This window comes from Scyliorhinus canicula, chromosome 6 (genome assembly GCF_902713615.1).
Source record: "Scyliorhinus canicula chromosome 6, sScyCan1.1, whole genome shotgun sequence".
NCBI lineage: Eukaryota > Metazoa > Chordata > Chondrichthyes > Carcharhiniformes > Scyliorhinidae > Scyliorhinus > Scyliorhinus canicula.
This window is the reverse complement of record NC_052151.1, coordinates 158499406-158517831: the sequence shown is the minus strand read 5'-3', so window position 1 is coordinate 158517831 and position 18426 is coordinate 158499406. Positions and strand designations below refer to the sequence as shown.

The 18426-nt window shown below is 41.5% G+C and overlaps 1 protein-coding gene across 15 annotated transcripts in view; it reads right to left on the bottom strand.

Moving 5' to 3' along the window:
• Positions 1-18426, bottom strand: part of LOC119967604 (myelin transcription factor 1-like protein) — a 569116-nt gene that overhangs the window by 280191 nt on the left and 270499 nt on the right. For 14 of the 15 annotated variants that reach the window (XM_038800349.1, XM_038800344.1, XM_038800345.1 and 11 more), the window contains 2 exons: positions 9089-9384; positions 6364-7341 (listed from right to left, as the gene is read on the bottom strand). In XM_038800349.1, coding sequence (XP_038656277.1) covers positions 6364-7341; positions 9089-9384 — 1274 coding nt within the window. The remainder of the gene's footprint in view (positions 1-6363; positions 7342-9088; positions 9385-18426) is intronic. The other variant, XM_038800357.1, reaches the window with a different exon arrangement.

Here is an 18426-nt window from a genome sequence, read left to right as displayed (position 1 = left end):
TTCCTAACATTTGTTACCTCAGACAAAAGTGTTTAAAGTAGCAGCTCTTACGAGTGTCAGTGGCTTCCTTGAATGCCAAGCACACTTCAAAGGGCTTCAAATCCCTTGACAGGCTTTAAAATGCAAGTCTTCCATTCAATATCACAGAGAAATACATTGCACTAGCTAGCAACTGGCAGTTTTATTGGACCAGACACAGCTGCTTACAGGATTTGTTCATTCATTTTCCTTTCATGCTTGAATGCATCTCATATACCCACATCAAAAGGAGCTAGGTGCTCTCTGCTGAGAAAAAGAGGAAGTGAAAGTATTTAGCTCCTTTTGTTCTTGTCCAGTGACATTCCTGGAAATCCGCCCACTACAACCCGATAGGCCCAAAGAAAGCCAAGTCCTTCAACATCCCAAACACCTGATGCAAGAGTTGCCACAATTTTAAGCGTTGGATGGAAAGGTTGTTTTCTGAAATTTCTTTGTTGGCTAATTAAGGACCTTTGGTTTCCTTAATCAAAACAACAGGATGACACTCCAGTTTCCAATCACGTCTTAGAGGTGGGGACCACTGGAATACCTTGAGGGTTGTGGTCTGCCTGCCCAAGCTATTTAAATACACTTTTAAATGAGACCCAGGATTTAAAACAAAGTCCCTGGTGGGACGTGTTTCTTGGCCGCACACTGTTCGTTGGTGATGGGATTCTATCCTCCCACCACTTGTCAGTGGAATTTCTTATTGAAATCACCCTCCTTGCCGCAGCAAAACCCACCAGCGGGAAAAGTGAATCCCGATGACCGGAGAATCCCGGCCCACATCTTTTGTTGCAGGCAACTGAAAATCCCATTCCACTATACCTCTAACAACCAACAGGGTCTGACAATATGTAGTCCATTAAGTGCCCATTGGCACCTAATTCTTACCACCAGAATCAAATTGGTGCTCTACGCATGCCAGTCTGCGACATACAAAATCTCAAACCCCATCAGTCTATTCTCAATCATCAGCAAAATAATGAAAGGCGTTGTCAACAGTGCTATCAAGCAGCACTTACTCATTGATTCTCAGTTTGGAGTCTGCCAGGACTGACTGTAACTCTTGAGGTACTGCAGAGGACCCCACCTCTAAGAAGTGACTGGAAATTGGAGTGTCAACTTGCTGCTGTGAGTAGCGAAACTAGATGCCCTTACTTGGTCAACAAAACCATTTAAGAAGAAAAATTCCTTGCCATCCAAAGCTTAACACTGTGGCCTCTCATGAATCAGTTGTTTGGGGCTTTTAATAAACAGAGCTTCCGTTGGACCCATAAGGTTAGAGTGGATAGAATTCCTGAATAGCATTGGGCAGGGACCCAGAGAATGCAAGTCCCACTTTATTTCTTCCCAGAAACTCTACCAGAATCTCAAGGTCTTGCGTCTTTGTGGAAAACATTTGGGGAGGGGGAACATATGGTAATTGCTTTCATTAGGTGGTATAAATCAAAGTTAATGCATATGAAGGAATGTAGATAATGGCATGTTAGTTGTGGGAAGGAGGAAGATGTACACAATTTAGACCTCATTACAGTCTTTGGTCCAGGGATGAGTTCCAGAGGGTGAGGAGACAGTGACTGCCTTTGAAATCAAGGTAGTATCATTACGTCCTAGCAAAACCAAAGTCATAGGAATCAGAGGAAACCTCTCCGCTGCTTGAAGTCATACCTCGTGCAAGATGGTTGTGGTTGTTAAGAGCATCATCTGAGCCCAAGAACATCGGTGTAGGTTTTCCATGGTTCCTAGTTCCAACCAGCTACTTCATCAATGGCCTTCCCTCCATCATGAGGTCAGCCAAGTTTCTTTGACAGTACCTTCCAAACTCACAACCTCTACCACCTGGCAGAAGGTACATGGAAGCACTGCCACTGGGAAGTCACACATTATCTTGACTTGAAACTCAATCACCGTTCCTTCATTGCTACTGGGCCAAAAACTTGGAACTCCCTACCTACAGCACAATGGGTGTAGCTACACCACATGATCTACAGTGATTCAAGAGTGCTGCTCACCACCACTTATTAAGGGCAATTAGGGATGGACAATAAATGCTGGTGTTTGTCTACATCCCAGGAATGAATTTTAAAAATGCCTAATCTTGTGTTTGTCCTACATGAGTGAGCAGAATGCAAGAGGTGGCAGGCTGCCTTGTTTCATTAAGAACATACTGGGCCTCGTCTCCCTGTGGCTAATTCTACAGGCTGACCTACCGGTTTATTGAATTGAGCAGCTTAGCTTTGTGTCCTTACATCCACATGTGAAAGTATTGAGGCTGACTTAGGGATTCATGTGTACCAACATCCAGGTAGACTGTATTACCACATGTGCATTTCTGCCATGATACTGGTACTAGGCACTATTTTGCATGGTCATTAATCTGTGGGAAAACAGATTCAATGAGCCAGTGCCAGTGAGCTCAGTGAAGCCCCATTGATGCACCTCAGCAAATCAACCCAACCTTCAAAATCCAATCTGATAATCCTTCTATGGCAACATTCTGTGTATCAGCAGATGAAGTACAGTCTGCCTTGGTGGCCTTTGCAACAGATATGCTTGGAGTTGTCACAATCCAGAATAAACAGTAATGCTGCATTTTATTATCTGTGCAGTTTAGTGGCTTCTTTGCACAAGCTCTTCGCAGTTTACTGTTTGACATGATCACCTCTGCCAGCACATATGTTTGATAGTCTGCAAGCATACTTTGTTTAAAAGCAGCATCCCAGACTGTCCACTCAAGAGATGAGTATTGTGAACATCCAGTCATTAACATGTTGCCCTTCATGTTCTACCACTAAGCTACTCTTGCTCTGTGTGTCATCCAGTGCACTCCTCACTTGATCACACACTAATTTTCCTGAGGGAGTATGCGTGCAAGGGAGAGTGTGAGTGACTGTTGCAGTAGGCTCAGATCTGCAGGAGCCTGATTCTGCTTCTTCTGGCACATCTAGAGAAGGAAAGAAAGGGACAGATATTAGAAAGGAAGCTGAGAAGCAGAGGTACAGGTCATTTGTAGTTGCATGAGGAGCAGCATGAGGATTTCACAATATAGTTTTCTTATAACAATGAAGAGTGCAGTAAGGTGAGAAGGAAGATAATAAAAGGTCATCATGACCCTACGTCTGACACTTGCCAATCTACTTCTCCAACTCTGCTACCATTTACTACCTCACTACACAGGATTTGTAGTGATGATTCATCATAGGGGCTGAGTGAGAGGAAGTTTACATTTCATCACCTGTTACACTTCTCTGTCTGATGTTGTGTGCTATCTTCTCCTTAAAAAAGAATGCACAAGATAAGAATTACCTTAGATTACCATGACGTGCAGTAAAATCCAAATGTAAGCAAGAGCCCATTGTGTTTGTAATGGCAGATACTTGCACCAAGCAGCTAGAATCTATGTGAGGCCTTTGCTATGATGATTGCATGCAATGCTGTGAATGAAAGGGAACTTTCATGTGAAGGCAGGGGTGTAAAAGGCCCCATGCTGCCTCATGGGCACTGATGGAATACAATTCAAGAACATCAGCACAGTGTGGAGCAAGGCTGTATAAATGAAATATGCCCTTAACCTTTGTATGATTTTAGAAAGTGTAGATCAATTATCCCACCTTGCTTGACTTGGTAAGGATGTTAAACTTTTTCCTGCATTCATTACCATGCATAGGGTAGTGACATTAGTACTCACTCTCTTCCAACTGGCTCTGAATCAAATGCCTCGAGGACCTGTATTACTGCTCCAAATCGTGCCTTCTTCCTCTGCATGACTTCATCCAGCTGCATTTCCTGATTCCTCAGTAAACTTACAGGCTTTTTGCCCTCCTGCAGATCTGACTCTGCTGTTAACCTTGCTGATGTGCTCGCCAACTAGTTTTATTTTGGATGAAGCCCCTTGTGCTGCTGCAAGCTCCCCAACAATCGAGTTACTAATCAATCTGAATGTCTGACCCCCCCCCCCCCCCCCCCCCACCCCCCTCCCAACACACACACACACACCTCCAGAAGCAATTTGATGATTTAAGTAGCCACCTAAAGGCCTTATGAACCGGGCAACTTGGCAGAGCCACTGAAAGTCACCACATTGCCCTTGCTTCTGAACCCTTCTCTCCCCAACGGCCTCTCCCTTGATCCCCAACCCATTCATCTCTGTCTGGCGATTCATGGCAAATCTCTCCTCCAGGCATAAGTGTAATACCGGCAGTGGCCACACTGCTTCTGGTGGCCCAACCAGTATTGCAGAACTGCCAACCTCCAACTGGCTGGCAGCTCTCAGGGGCAAGATTTCGACTCTCCCTGGGGCTTAATTGACTGGGAGTTCTGACACCATCCATAAGTGCCTGATTAATTGCACCAGGCCTTTTGGAGAGAAGCACTTGGAGTTCTCACCAGTTCGCCAACCAGTAGGCGAGCCTCCCCACCCCCTTAGACTTCTTAACTTTCACCCCATAAATCACACATTGCCCGACTTACATTTTCAATTTTACCCCCAGCAGAAAATCTAGCCTCAAGACTCGTGTGGATTCCAAGGCATATTCCCTTTTACAAAGGAATATTCTGGGCAACAGATTCCTCACTAACTTCTATGGATTAAAGATCACTTACCTATATTTTCCACAATTATAATTTGTCTACAGTATTCTTTTGAAGACAGCCTTATAATATCAAGGAGCATTTGTATATTTTATTGGAAGTTTTTTTCTTTGCCTTACCAAGATACCAATTCATATTGTAAAGAAAGGACCCGAAGATTAGAAACAAATTTGAAAGAAAACGTTAGAAGTCGGACATGTTTTATATTTCACTTCTTTTCCAATGTTGTTACATATTTTAACCGTTTAAATGTTTTCGTATCATTTGGTTAACTTAGCTCATCATACAATGTTGCTTCTATTAGTTCCATTACATTAGTGCCTTCTTCTTTTGGACATGTTACATTGTCTAGGAGCAATTTATTGACCATAAACTCTTTGGGACAACCTGATATTGTGAATGGCAAGTTTTTTTTTTCTTTCTTTTGAATTGTTCTGCCCCAGACCTGCACAAGATGAATTGTCCTTTAGAAAACGCTCCTGATTGGTTGAAAATTATCCTCTGTAGCTGATTATCAGCCAATTAGAGGGAAGACTGTATTCATCACGAAAATGGATAACGGGACATTTGGAGGCACAGAATACAAAGAAAATGTAACAAAAATATATAAGAAAAGCAGAATGAATTAATGCTTAGCGAAAGTGGAAGGGGTGAAAGGTAAGAATACAAAATACAGGGAAAAAGAACATGGGCTTGCAGGATTTCATTTCTATAGCGTGATAATAGTCGTAAAATTATTACTTACAATATAAAGCTTTCAGTACTATTGTAAAGGTTGAAATGCATTAAAAATTGACCAGCCCAGGGAAGCTGAAACTTGTTCAGACCTGCTGCTAGGCTTAGATTTAAAGTACCAAAATCATGTATAAACATGCCATATCGGTTTATATTTCAATGATCAATAAACCCACTGATACGTATTCTACATAATATGTACTCATGAATTCAAGTCTAACCAGCATCATACAATTCCATCAGACATTCTATGGCTGGGTACATCATAAGCAAATTATGTTATATTTGTGACATGTTAAATCACTTATTGTATGACTTCATCATCTAGTTTCATTCCAAGATACCAGTTAATTGGCAATTGAATACTGGAATAAGAATGCAAACAATTTAATATCTGATTATGTGCAAAAATCACAAAACAATGCTAATACAAATATTATTATACGACCACAGTAATAAAATAGTTACAGAGTAGTAAAAGGTTTCTGTGTGCATTTATAAATGGTGAAACAAAAATTTGAATTTCTGTGAGCTTCTCCCACTCATCTGCCATAATCATAGCAGAGGTAATGTAGGAAAATGGTGTGTACAACTCTTGTACTCTTTTTCTGGGGTTTCCACCGTTCCTCTGCCAAACTTACGGCAGGTGAACAGAAGAGTCCCTGCAGAAATTCACCACCAAAATATTTTCTTTCCACTTTTTTTGTACAGAATGATTTCACAGTATATAATACCTGGCCACAATTTGCAAAAGGAAGATTTCATGTCAAGCGGAATGTGACTCAAAAGTAAACGGCTATTCATTTAGCCATGGACCAGCTTTGGATGATAAATGTTTTCCATCAACTTACAACGTTAACATAATTAATTTGTAGTTATAGCTCTTTTCTTTTTTTATTGATCACTCTGATGCTGTTCAATTGTTATCTGGCAACCTTTGTTTTCACGACAAAGAGCTGAATCAATAGCTCTGAACAGAAAATTACTTTATATTCTAGAAACAGACAGAAGTTGTACCTTTAGGGTAGTATGGCTTTTTAACATGACCATCAGAGGATCTAGACTTCTTCTCATCACCGACATGATGCCTTGGAATTTGATCTGACGCATCCCTTTTTGCAGTTTCCATTGCCATTTTTTCTCTCATTGCCTTAGCCCTCTCTGTTTCCAGTGCAATGGCCTTTTCTAACAGAGTCAAGTTTCCCTTGGTCATATCAAACACCTCCTCAGACCGGTCAGATTTGACTGAGCCAGTGTCATCATCTCTGTCGTGTGACTCTTCTTCCTTTACACCAGAAGAAAAAGCTCTGGATCGAGGACTAAGCTGTTCTTCAAGCTTCATCAGGTTAACCATATCTGAATAGTTCCGATCTGACATCCTTCTTGTGATGTCATCATCCGGTCTGTTCTGTTGACAATCACTAAAATGATGTTGCTGGTTCCTTTCCTCATGCTGACTCTCACTTAGCTTCCTGGCCAAGTCAAAACATTGGTTCCTTAGGCACTCAAGACTGCTCAGGCAAACAGCCTCATCACTTTCATCAGCAGTCTTTTCCAAACCATCATTGGTGGACTTGCATGATCCTAAGTTCACATTTCTAATTTCATTCTGTATTAAACCATCTATGCGACCCCTAATACTTGCATTGTCTGAAAGCACCACACCGTGTCCTTGTGCCAGGAGTTTAAGGGAATCCACTGTTTCCCTAACAACATCACTGTCAACATCCAAACTCAGCTGGCAGGAGTCACTTTTATTTGTTTTTCTACCCCTGCTCCCGTTAGTGTCACTATCATCCTCCAGGCCACGTGCCGTGCTGTCACTCATTTCAGACTCTGTCATAGCCCTAAATGCTGCATCTTCAGCTATTTTTCCCAGGTTTAATAATGATTTTGCAACAAGCTCATCATAATTGTCATATTCATCATTGTTGTTATCATCTTTCTCAATGTCCTGGCTTCTCCTGAAATTATCAGATTCTTCTTGAAGGTCTTCTAATGGAAAACAAGAAAGCAAAGCTTAATTATTGTTTATCACCTATAGATGAAATTATTCAATGGATATGGTTTATTCTCATTAAATTTATTCCTCCCAAATGTTTCCCCCGTTCTCCTACAGGCAGTGACTCAAATGGCAGTATGACCCGACAGCCACTGCACAGCTCCGGTATCTTGCTCAGGTGATTGCTTCGCATGCATGAACAGCAAAGGTCCTGGACTTCCACAGGGGTTCATCCAACTTCTTCTCAATATTACATTGGCAGGAGACTAGATGGACCCCCTCACCCCCACTCACCCATAAAACCACGACAATTTAGAAAATGGCCATTTACAAAATTTCGCCGGGCAAATCTCCACATATTTTCAGCAAACTATTTTACGATGAAGGGATATCATTCAATTTTGTCTTGAGTGAACCTACAATCTTTGCACATGTTCCAGCAATACTCAGCAATGGTAGAAACTCTACATTTTTCCCCCCTGGGTAATTTCTTATTTCTTCTGTCATAGCTTTGAAACAGAGACCAATTTAATGTGGGCCATTGCTGCCCAGGCTGAGATCAACAAAGGTTAGAAGGCTAGGGGCAAAATGTGGTGCCTTCAGGTACATCTCAGTACAACATCAAATGGCGCAATTATTTACTAAGTCTTCAGAAATGCCTTGGTTTATATTTTAAATGTATGGAAGCTTTATCAAACAAGCGTGAACATGATAAGAAACAAATGCTAGCATAGTGTAAACCATTTTTCCAGGTAATTGGATCTTAATAATAGAATCATCAATAGAGTCAACAATTTATATCAGACCTATTGGTCTGTGCTGGAACAATGATAAAAAGTATGTGCCACAATGATTGACATGAGAATAGAAGGTGTTTTTAGAAAGTGAACGTGATCAAGTAATGCAAATTCATCAAATGTGTTAGAAATAAATTTATTCAGGCAGAATACTGAAATCCAACTCATGGACTAATATAACTTTGGCCTGAATATTCAAATACTATTCTGATTTTACAGAAAGTTATTCGTTACCTTTAATTAGGAACAATATTTTTATTCTCCTTTCTATAAAATAAATAATGCCTAAACAAATATGAGTGCAGAATATCCAAACAAATTCATATGCATTAGTAATACAGCTTATAATTATTGTATAATTAAAATAAAAACACCTCTGAGTTCACATGGTTACTGTAGGAATTGCAGTATAGTATTACTACACGAATAAGCTGGTTACCAACAATACAATAATTGCTACTGTTTTCAAGTGAATATTCACAGGTTTAAAAAAATCACTCGGATGACAACGTTTTGAACTAATTGCTTGACATGGAGTAAAGTTAAAAAAGTTCCATCATGGCTGGCATGTTGGAGTAAGAGGTGGCTTTTATGATCTGTTAATGAAATCAATCATGTGTTGAAAACAAGTTTATGCTAATTCACAACAACACGTCTGTGAACCACAGGGCAATTTCATCAATTGCATCTGGGCTAAGTGTTGTATCCCTATCCCAAACCACATTTCTTGCAAATACAGGTCATCAGGGGGAATACGGGATCAGAAAATTTACACAAATGTTGAAGATAAACTCAGGCTTCCATATTTAATCTCTACTAATCTTCAAGTAATTAAATCCAGAAATTAAGATGGCTCAATCTAATCTTAGAAGATATTTGCTTTGACACTTAAAAGACTGAGCAGTGCTCAAAGTTCTTTCAATCTATCTATTGTAATTCATACCTTGTTCATTACTCTGATCTTCATAATCTTCATCCTCCTCATCTTCTTCTAATTCATCCTCGTCTTCCTCTTCTGCTTCCACATCCTCTTCCTCCTCTTCATCTTCCTCCTGATCATCATTTTCATCAGAATATTCCTCGTCTTTCTCGTCCAGTTCCTCTGTACCATCAGTTTCATAGCACTCATCTACAGAGGAGTTGTCTGTTCTCACCAGGAATGGTTTTCTCTTAGGAGTTGGTTCACTTGGTTGTTTGTCCTGTATTTTACGCTTTTTTGCCAATGGACATCCATAAACACTAGAACAAGGAAACAGAAAACATTTAGTACAGTAGGAAGAATTTCCACAGTAACACATCATATTCAGAACAATAATATTATTTATTCTACAATTCATAGTAGATGAACAAATTAAACGTTAAGATAGTAAACACGACAAGGCCAATTAAATCAGTCAGATGTTCTACCTTCGAAACCCAGTGCAAAGGTTTAAGAAGTTCCTTAGATGACCATTGAGTTGCCTGGGAATATTTTAAATGACCTTTGAATCTTTTCAATGTTAACAGAGAACCAACCACCTCATAACTGTGTTAACGTTACAACAAAGTCAGCATTGAGAGTTGTATTTTGTGAATTCTCTCACTAAACAAATATAGTCTCAATCTCATAGTACCTGTGCATTTACAAAATGGTGTTTTGCCACCTTACTGTGTAAGACAATTCTATGAGTTCATGTATACTTCATTTACACCAGTATAATGAACAATTGATTATCTTGCAGAATATAGTAGCTTCATGTTAGAATTCGGGAGCCAGGTATGAGGAATAGATGAATAGATGAGGAATATTTATATATTTGCAATCTTATTTTCAAACAGAGATGTACATTACATATCATCCACCTCCAATCAATATCCAATCATTCAGTCTGCTCCTACATATAGTACAAGTGAGTCCAAAAATAATACCCAGCACCGTCAACACTCCATTGATATACAATTAATGCATTATAGTCGAGGACCCTCAGCTTTATTTCTCAAAACATATTTTAAAAAAAAGAATCCATACAATGCAGAAGGAGACCATTCATGTCTGCACTGACCTTTCGAAAGAGTACTCTACCTAGGTCCACTCCCCCGCCCACTCCTACAACCCCAGGGATTAATCATGGTGAATCCACCTAACCTGCACGGCTTTGGACTGTGAAAGGAAACAGGAGCACCCGGGGAAAACCCACACAGGCATGGGGAGAAAGTGCAAAGTCCACACAGGTTTCAAAGCCGAATTGAACCCAGGTCCCTTGCGCTGTGAGGCAGCAGTGCTAACCACTGTGACACCGTGTTTTTGAGGTAACTAATGAAATATAAAGATACAAAAATAGTTGTGAATATCTAGTCCCTCATTCATGTGTTTTATGATACAACTTTTAGTTTTAGGAATTAAAGAATTAAATGGAAAAGCCTAGTTAAGAAACTGATAAACCCTAATGTGAAGGCAAATCAAACAAGCCTAGTTTTAATTAACCTGTGATAATCTTAGAAGGTCACAACTGATAGTGAAAAAAAAATCTTAAACAACGGCTAACCCATATCTGGAGCTCTTGGTAGAGCCAAAGTGTTCATCATTTTTTCTATAAAATAAACTAAAAACTAGAAACTCCGGAAAGAGGATGGTAGAATTCCATTGGAGATGTAAATTATTTATATGAGTTCCAGAATCAGAGAGCTGCACTAAGGGTAAAATTATTTGTTAACATTTCTGTTTGAGAACATCCCAAATCATACCACATTGTCATAAATGAAATGAAAATTGCTTATTGTCATGAGTAGGCTTCAATGAAGTTACTGTGAAAAGCCCCTAGTCACCACATTCCGGCGCCTGTCCAGGGAGGCTGGTACGGGAATCGAACCATGCTGCTGGCCTGCTTGGTCTGCTTTAAAAGCCAGCGATTTAGCTCAGTGAGCTAAACCAGCCATAAAGACAGGGTGTGGGGGTAGAAGGTTCGTTTGTTGAATTTATCTATGAATGTTTGCTGATAAAGGCAAGTAGTTCAGTTTGGGAACAAACAAAGGCAGTTGAAGTTTTGCTCAAAGTGTAAATTGAAGTACACTGATTGCGACAACGTAAGGAAATAAATGTTAGTTATCGTAAGGAGAGAGAATTGTACAGAACAGAGTGTGAGGCTTGAGCTCAGTTTGGAATTCAAAAGGTGAAAATAAGCTTTCAGATTTGCCTAGCTCAAAACAAAAAGAAGAAATCTACTGTGCTCCTCACAGAGCTTTCTAGCAGAAGGCAGTTTGCAGTGAGCTTAGAAGCAATTAGGTTGGTCTGTCAGTTTGGAACAAGCAGAGAGAAAACATCGACCAAGAGCTGGGAAATAGCTGTGGGACCAGCACTGCACAGAAGCTTTGGGAGCATAATGGGCAATGAGGAACCAGAGGGTGTTACTTATTTTTAAATCCATAAGCCTGTTGGCAGCAATTCTTATGCTTGAACTGAAGAGTCCACAGTTGTGAAGTCTTTAGAGAAAGTTGGAGTATCACTTATCCAAAGCAAATGGAAGGATCCCCATAAATCGCATGCCTCACGGAATCGCTGGAACATTGAGGAGCAATCAAAGTGACTTCTGGGGGGCTATAGCATACTTTTGGGTTGGTCTCATGAAAACATAGAAACTAGGAGCAGGGGTAGGCCATTCGGCCCTTCAAGCCTGCTCTGCCATTCAATATGAACATGGCTGATCCTCTATCTCAATGCCATATTCCTGCTTTCTTCCAATACCCCTTGATGCCATTAAAATCTAAAAAAAATCTATCTCTATAAATATCTATTTCTTGAATACATTCAGTGATTTGGCCTCCACAGCCTTCTGTGGCAGAGAATTCCACAGGTTCACTATCCTTTGAGTGGAGAATTATTTTCCTCACCTCAGTCGTAAATGGTCAACCCTGTATCCTGGGACTGCATCTCCTGGTTCTAGATTCCCCAACCAAGGAAAATATTCTCCCTGCATCTAGTCTGTCCAGCGCTGTTAGGATTTTATAGGTTTCAATCAGATCTCCTCTCATCCTTCTAAACTCGAGCGAATACAGGCCCAGTCAAACCAGTCTCTCCTCATAGGACAGTCCCGCCAATCCTAGTATCAACCTAGTGAATCTCCGCTGCAATCCCTCTATAGAAAGTACATCCTTTCTTAGGTAGGGAAGCCAAAACTGCACCAATATACCAGGTGAGGTCTCACCAAGGCCCTGTATAACTGCAGTAAGACAACCCTACTTCTGAACTCAAATCCACGTGCAATGCAGGCTAGAATACCATTTGCCTTCCTAATTGCTTGCTGCAGCTGCCTCTCCATTTTAATGACTGGTGTGCAAAGACACGCAGATACCTTTGTACATCCACACTTCTCAATTTATATAATACTCTAATTCCGCCTAGTTTTGTACCATCAGCAAACTTAGAAATGTTACATTTGGTTCCCTCATCCAGGTTATTTATACATATATTGTGAACATCTGGGGCCCAAGCACTGATACCTGCAGTACCCCATAATCACTGGCTGCCACCTGGAAAAATACCCATTTATATTTCCACTCTTCATTTCCTGTCTGTCAACCAATTCTCAAGCCATGCCAATAAATTACCCCCTAGCCTGTGTGCTTTAATTTTACCACTTATGAGGGACTTTATCAAATGCCTTCGGAAAGTGCAAATGTGCCACATCCACTGGTTCTCCCTTATCTATTCTGCTAGTTTCATCTTCAAAAAACTCCAGTAGCTTTGTTAAGCATGATTTGCTGTTCATCAACTCATGCTGGCTTTGTCAAATCCCATTAATGCTTTCCAAATGTTCAGTTTTCACATCTTTTATAATAGATTCCAGCATCGCCCCACTACTGATGTCAGGCTAACTGGTTTGTAATTCTCCCTTTTACCTCTCCCTTCCTTTTTAAATAGTGGGGTTACATTTGCCACTGTTTAATCTGTAGGAACTACTCCAGAGTTCATAGAATTTTGGATCATGACCACAAGTCATCCAATATTTCCAGGATCACTTCCTTTAATACTCTGGATGTTGATTATCATACCCTGGTGATTTGTCAGCCTTTAACTCTATTAATTTCTCCAATGCCATTTTCTTACTACAGCAATGCTGAGATCCTTCATTCCACCCTCCCACAAGACCTAGGTTCCCTAACATTTCTGGGAGGTTATTTGAGCCCCCTTTTGTGAAGATAGAGCAAAGCAGAGGGGCGGCACGGTAGCACAGTGATTAGCACTGTTGCTTCACAGCGTCAGGGTCCCAGGTTAGATTCCTGGCTTGGGTCACTGTCTGTGCGGAGTCTGCATGTTCTCCCCGTGTCTGCGTGAGTTTCCTCCAGGTGCACCGGTTTCCTCCCACAAGTCCCGAAAGACGTGCTGTTAGGTAATTTGGACATTCTGAATTCTCTCTCTATGTACCCGAACAGGCGCCGGAATGCGGCGACTAGGGGCTTTTCACAGTAACTTCATTGCAGTGTTAACGTAAGACTACTTGTGACAATAAAGATTATTAAATTATTAGCAAGTGTTCAATTCTTCTGCCATTTCTTTGTTCCCCATTATAATTTGTCTTTACTAACCTTTTTCTCTTCACATATTTATAAAATCTTTTACGTTCAGTTTCTATGTTCCCCACAAATTTTACTCTCATACTCTATTTTCCCCCACTTGATCAAATTTGTTGTCCTCTTTTATTTAAATTCTAAAGTGCTCCCAATCCTCAGGCTTGCTGCTTTTTCTAGAAATGTTACATGTCTTCTCTTTGCATTTAATATTATAACTAATTTATTTTGTAAACCATGGTTCAGAAACCTTTCCTCTTTTATTTTTGAGCCAGGCTGGAGTGAATAATTGTTGTAATTCATGCATATGTACTTTAACTATGAACCATTGCCTACCACCATCAGCCCCTTTAATAAGTTCCCTAAGCTATCCTTTCCAATTTGCATCGCGTATCTTCATAGCTCCTGTTATTTAGATTCAGGACCTCAGTTTTGGATTCAACTACTTCACTTTCCATCGTAATGAAGAATTCAACCATATTATTGTTGCTCTTCCCAAGGGACCCCACACATTGAGATTGTTTATTAATTCTTTCTCATTGCACAGTACCCAGTCTAGAATAGCCTGTCCTCTGTTTGGTTCCTCAAAATACTGGTTGAAAACAACCATGATCATGCTTAGTGACCTGTTGCATGATCGACTGGTTTGGGACCATAGCAACCATCACATATACATTCCAGGAACTCCTCCTCCACTATACCATTTGCTAGTTTGGTTTGTCCAATCTGTGTGTCAATTAAAGTCACCCATGATTTCAGTTGTACACTTATTGCATGCATATCTGATCTCTTGTTTCATACCTTTCCTTACATATGCACCCCAACAACGTTTTCTGTCCCTTGGTGTTTCTTATCACCACCCATCCAGATTCCACATCATGATTCCGAGCCAATATCCTTTCTTGCTATTGCACTGATTTCCTCCTTTACTAACAATGCTACCCCGCCTCCTTGACCTTTTTGTCTGTCTTTCCTACACAATGAATAACCCTGGATGTTCAGTTCCCATCCTTGGTAATCCTATGGCCATGTCTCTATAATTGCAAAAACATCATAACCCCTCCACCTCCCCAATAGATAACAGTGACCAGATTCTTAAAGTGCAATATGAACGGCCGCAATCTATAGTAGTCTCCTTCACAGTGAATGTGATCTTATCAAGGTACAAAAGCTCCATCAAATCACCTAGCCACGCTACGGCACTACGTGGCGTCGCCTGTCACCACCTCAGCAGATCCGGGCCAGCAACAAGGTGCATGCCAGAGCATCCACACCCACACCCACCCTCAGTTCCAACTAGTCGGACACCCCAAATATAGCCACTAACGGACAGGGCTTGAAATCAACATTCGGGAGTGCTGATATGGTGTTGAGAAACGACCCCCAATAATCCACCAGCTTGGGACAGGACCAGAACATGTATGAGTAGTTCACCGGCCTTCTCAAGCAGTGCTCACATCTATCTCCAACCCCCTCAATAAATTGACTCATTCTGGCCATTGTGATGTGTGCCCTGAACATCTTGAGCTGAATCAAACTCAACCTTGCACAGGAACCTAGCATTCACTCTACGTAGGGACTCCTCCAAAGTAGGTCCCAACTCCTCTTCCCGCCAGGCCTTCACCTCTTCTACCAGAACATGCTCTTCCCCATGATCCATATATCTCTGACATGCTGCCCTCCTCAGGACCCACACAGAAGCGTATCCTTTACAGCAACGTGGATGGCGGCACCATAGCGAATGTTAAAAATGCTCGCTATACAAAATCCCGCGCCTGAAAGTACCTGAATGTATCTGCCCCCACCAACACCCCCCTCTTCCCCCAAAGTTCCGTTTCCCCCTTCAACTCCTCCCAGCTGGCAAACTCTCCTTACAGAAACAAGTCCCTCACCCTCTCCAGCCCCTTACCTTTACACCCCCGAAATGTGGCATCCAATTTGGCCGGTTCAAAGAAATGATTCCCACTGTTAGGGGCCCACCTTGACACTACCCTCAACATAAAATGCTGATGGAGTTGCCGCCATATTTTTAATGTGGAGACGACCACTGGATTCGAAGAATATTTTGTTGGGGCAAATAGCAGAGCTGTCGTTACCAGCACCTCCAAGCACGACCCCTTGCATGACCCCGGCTCCATCCGCACCCAAGTAACTTCATGGTCTCCAAACCAACCCAACACTTTCTCCACATTGGCCGCCCAATAATAAAAGATCAAATTCGGCAGCACCAACTCCCACACCTGCCTCTCCTGTGCATGTTAATTAACATGCTTTTGCCTTTCATCAAGAAACTCCTTTGTTAACAACCAGAAGCTTCCAGTGCATGTCCAGAGTCACCTCATTGGCACCAAAGTAAAAGTTTTCGATCGCAGCTGATAGACGGCGTGAATTGAGGGGGGAGGAAGGAACAGTTGAGAAAATAGAGAAGATCCAGCAAGAGTCGGAATTATTTAAACCATGAGTGGAAATGCCTATCATTAGGAAATTAGAGCCATTTGACCAACGGGTCGAGGATTGGCGTCAGTACAGCAAACAGCTCAATTTTCTTTTACCCCAAATGAGATTGCAGGCGAGGACAAGCAGGTGGTGATACTTCTTACAGGCCCCAAACTTGTAATTTAATAAGGTGCCTTACATCCCTGGAGGCACCTGGCCTGAAGACCTTTGACCAGACAGTGAAATTAGTAAAAGAATAATTCAACACAAGGTCCTTGATTATCCTCCAAAGTTATAAGTTTAACTCTGCAGTGACTGACCATAAAGAGTCTGTCTCAGTCTTCATAGCTAGGCTTCCCCAGCTTGCTGAGCACTGTATTCAGGACCATGCTTAGTGACCTGTTGCATGATCGACTGGTTTGGGACCATAACCTTAATATCTAAAAGAACCATCAGACAAAGATGACAATTACATTGGAAAAACGATCAAGGTATCTCAGGTGACGGCACTGAGCTGCAAAACATGGCAGAAGGGGAGGTTGACCAGGTATGGAGCGGTATGGCCATGAGATCTGTGCTGGGATCAACAGGCACAGCACATTATCAGACATGTTCCTTGGGACAGCAATCCAAGGAGCAGGAAGGAGTCGGGACATCAGCACAATTCTAAGTTAAACTGCTACAAGAGATCTGCCATGTTCGGGAGTTCAGGTGTTACCGATGCAACTGAAGGGGACACATACAAGCACATTGTTGCGCGAGGCAAAGCCCGCCAATGCAGAAAAACTTAACAGCAGCAGTCCACAGCAACACTGAAAATGGTAAAAAAAAAAGAGCTCTGAAGAAGAGCATGCAATGAATCGGTTGAATGCAGTCCAATCGAATAAGATGGCTTAAGGGTAAATGGTATACCCCTTAAATAGAAGTCGACACAAGGGTTTCGGTGACTGTACTGGGTGAGCAGACTTTCCAATATATCCTTGCAGGAATGTAGTCTTTAAGCTTGAAGGATGCTACAGCCAAGCTTTCAACATCTGATGATCCTCGGAACAGCCAATACACCAGTGGCTTACAGGGGACAGCAGGCAAATCTGCCTTTGGTTGTCTTGGAAGCATATAGACCCAGTAGTTTGGGAAGAGACTAGTGACAGAAGATTAGACACAACTGGCTGAAACTCTTTATAAATATCTGGCAGCGTCCACCAAGATGTCTTAAGGAGGTATGAAAATGTTTTCCACAAGGAATTGGGCCAGATTAAGGTCATAAAAGCCAAGATATATGTCAATTAAGATTTGATGCCCAAGTCCTTCACAGTCAGACCAGTGCCATATGCATTGCATCAGACAGTTGAATCAGAGACAAAGATTGGAAGAGCTGGGTATAATCAAGCCGGTTCAGTTTTCAGAGTGGACAATGCCAATAATCTCTGTCCTTAAACCTGATCATTCAAATAGGATTTGTGGGGACTATAAGCTGACCATAAATCAGGCTGTCCAGGTCGATTGGTAAACAATTCTCCAAATTCAGGAACTCTGTGCCTAACTGGCGGGGAGCCTCACCTATTCAAAATTGGGCCTCATTCATGCCTACCTGCAACTAGAATTGGATGAGGAGTCTCAGAGGTTTGCTACAATCAATACCCACAAAAACATTTCCATTATATCAGACTGCCATACAGAATTGCTTCAGCCTGCACTATCTTTCAGCGCACAATGGAAAATCTCTTCCAGGGAATTCCTATTAATGTTGGTTTACCTGATTGACCTGCTGGTCACTGGCAGTGCATCAAAAGTATGCATGGCCAGCGTAGGGTTTTGTGATGCAGGGATCCGCCTAAAACACAAAAATGTACTTTTCAGGCCTCAGAGTGACGTACCTAGGAATTGGTGATGATGCGACACGTTGCACTCCTTAGAAGAAAAGGTCAAGGCTATATGAGACGTTCCTGCACCCAATATCAGGGAGCTTAAATCCTTCCTTGGTATGGTCAATTATTATTGAAGTTTTATTTTGAATTTAGCCACAACATTGGCACCGCTGCATTAGGTATTAAGGAAGAATCAGTGATGGCAATGGAGGGAGCCTCAAGAGGAAGACTTCCGAGTTGTGAATCAAGCATTACAGTCTTCAAACCTCTTTGTGTATTTTGACCCAGGGAAACTAATCGTGCTGACATGTGATGCATCCTCTTACGGTATCAGGGCAATTTTATCCCACTTTTATTCGGAACAACCTATTGCCTTTGCCTTAAGGACCCTTTCTGAAGCAGAACAAAACTATGTCCAGATTGAAAAGGAGGG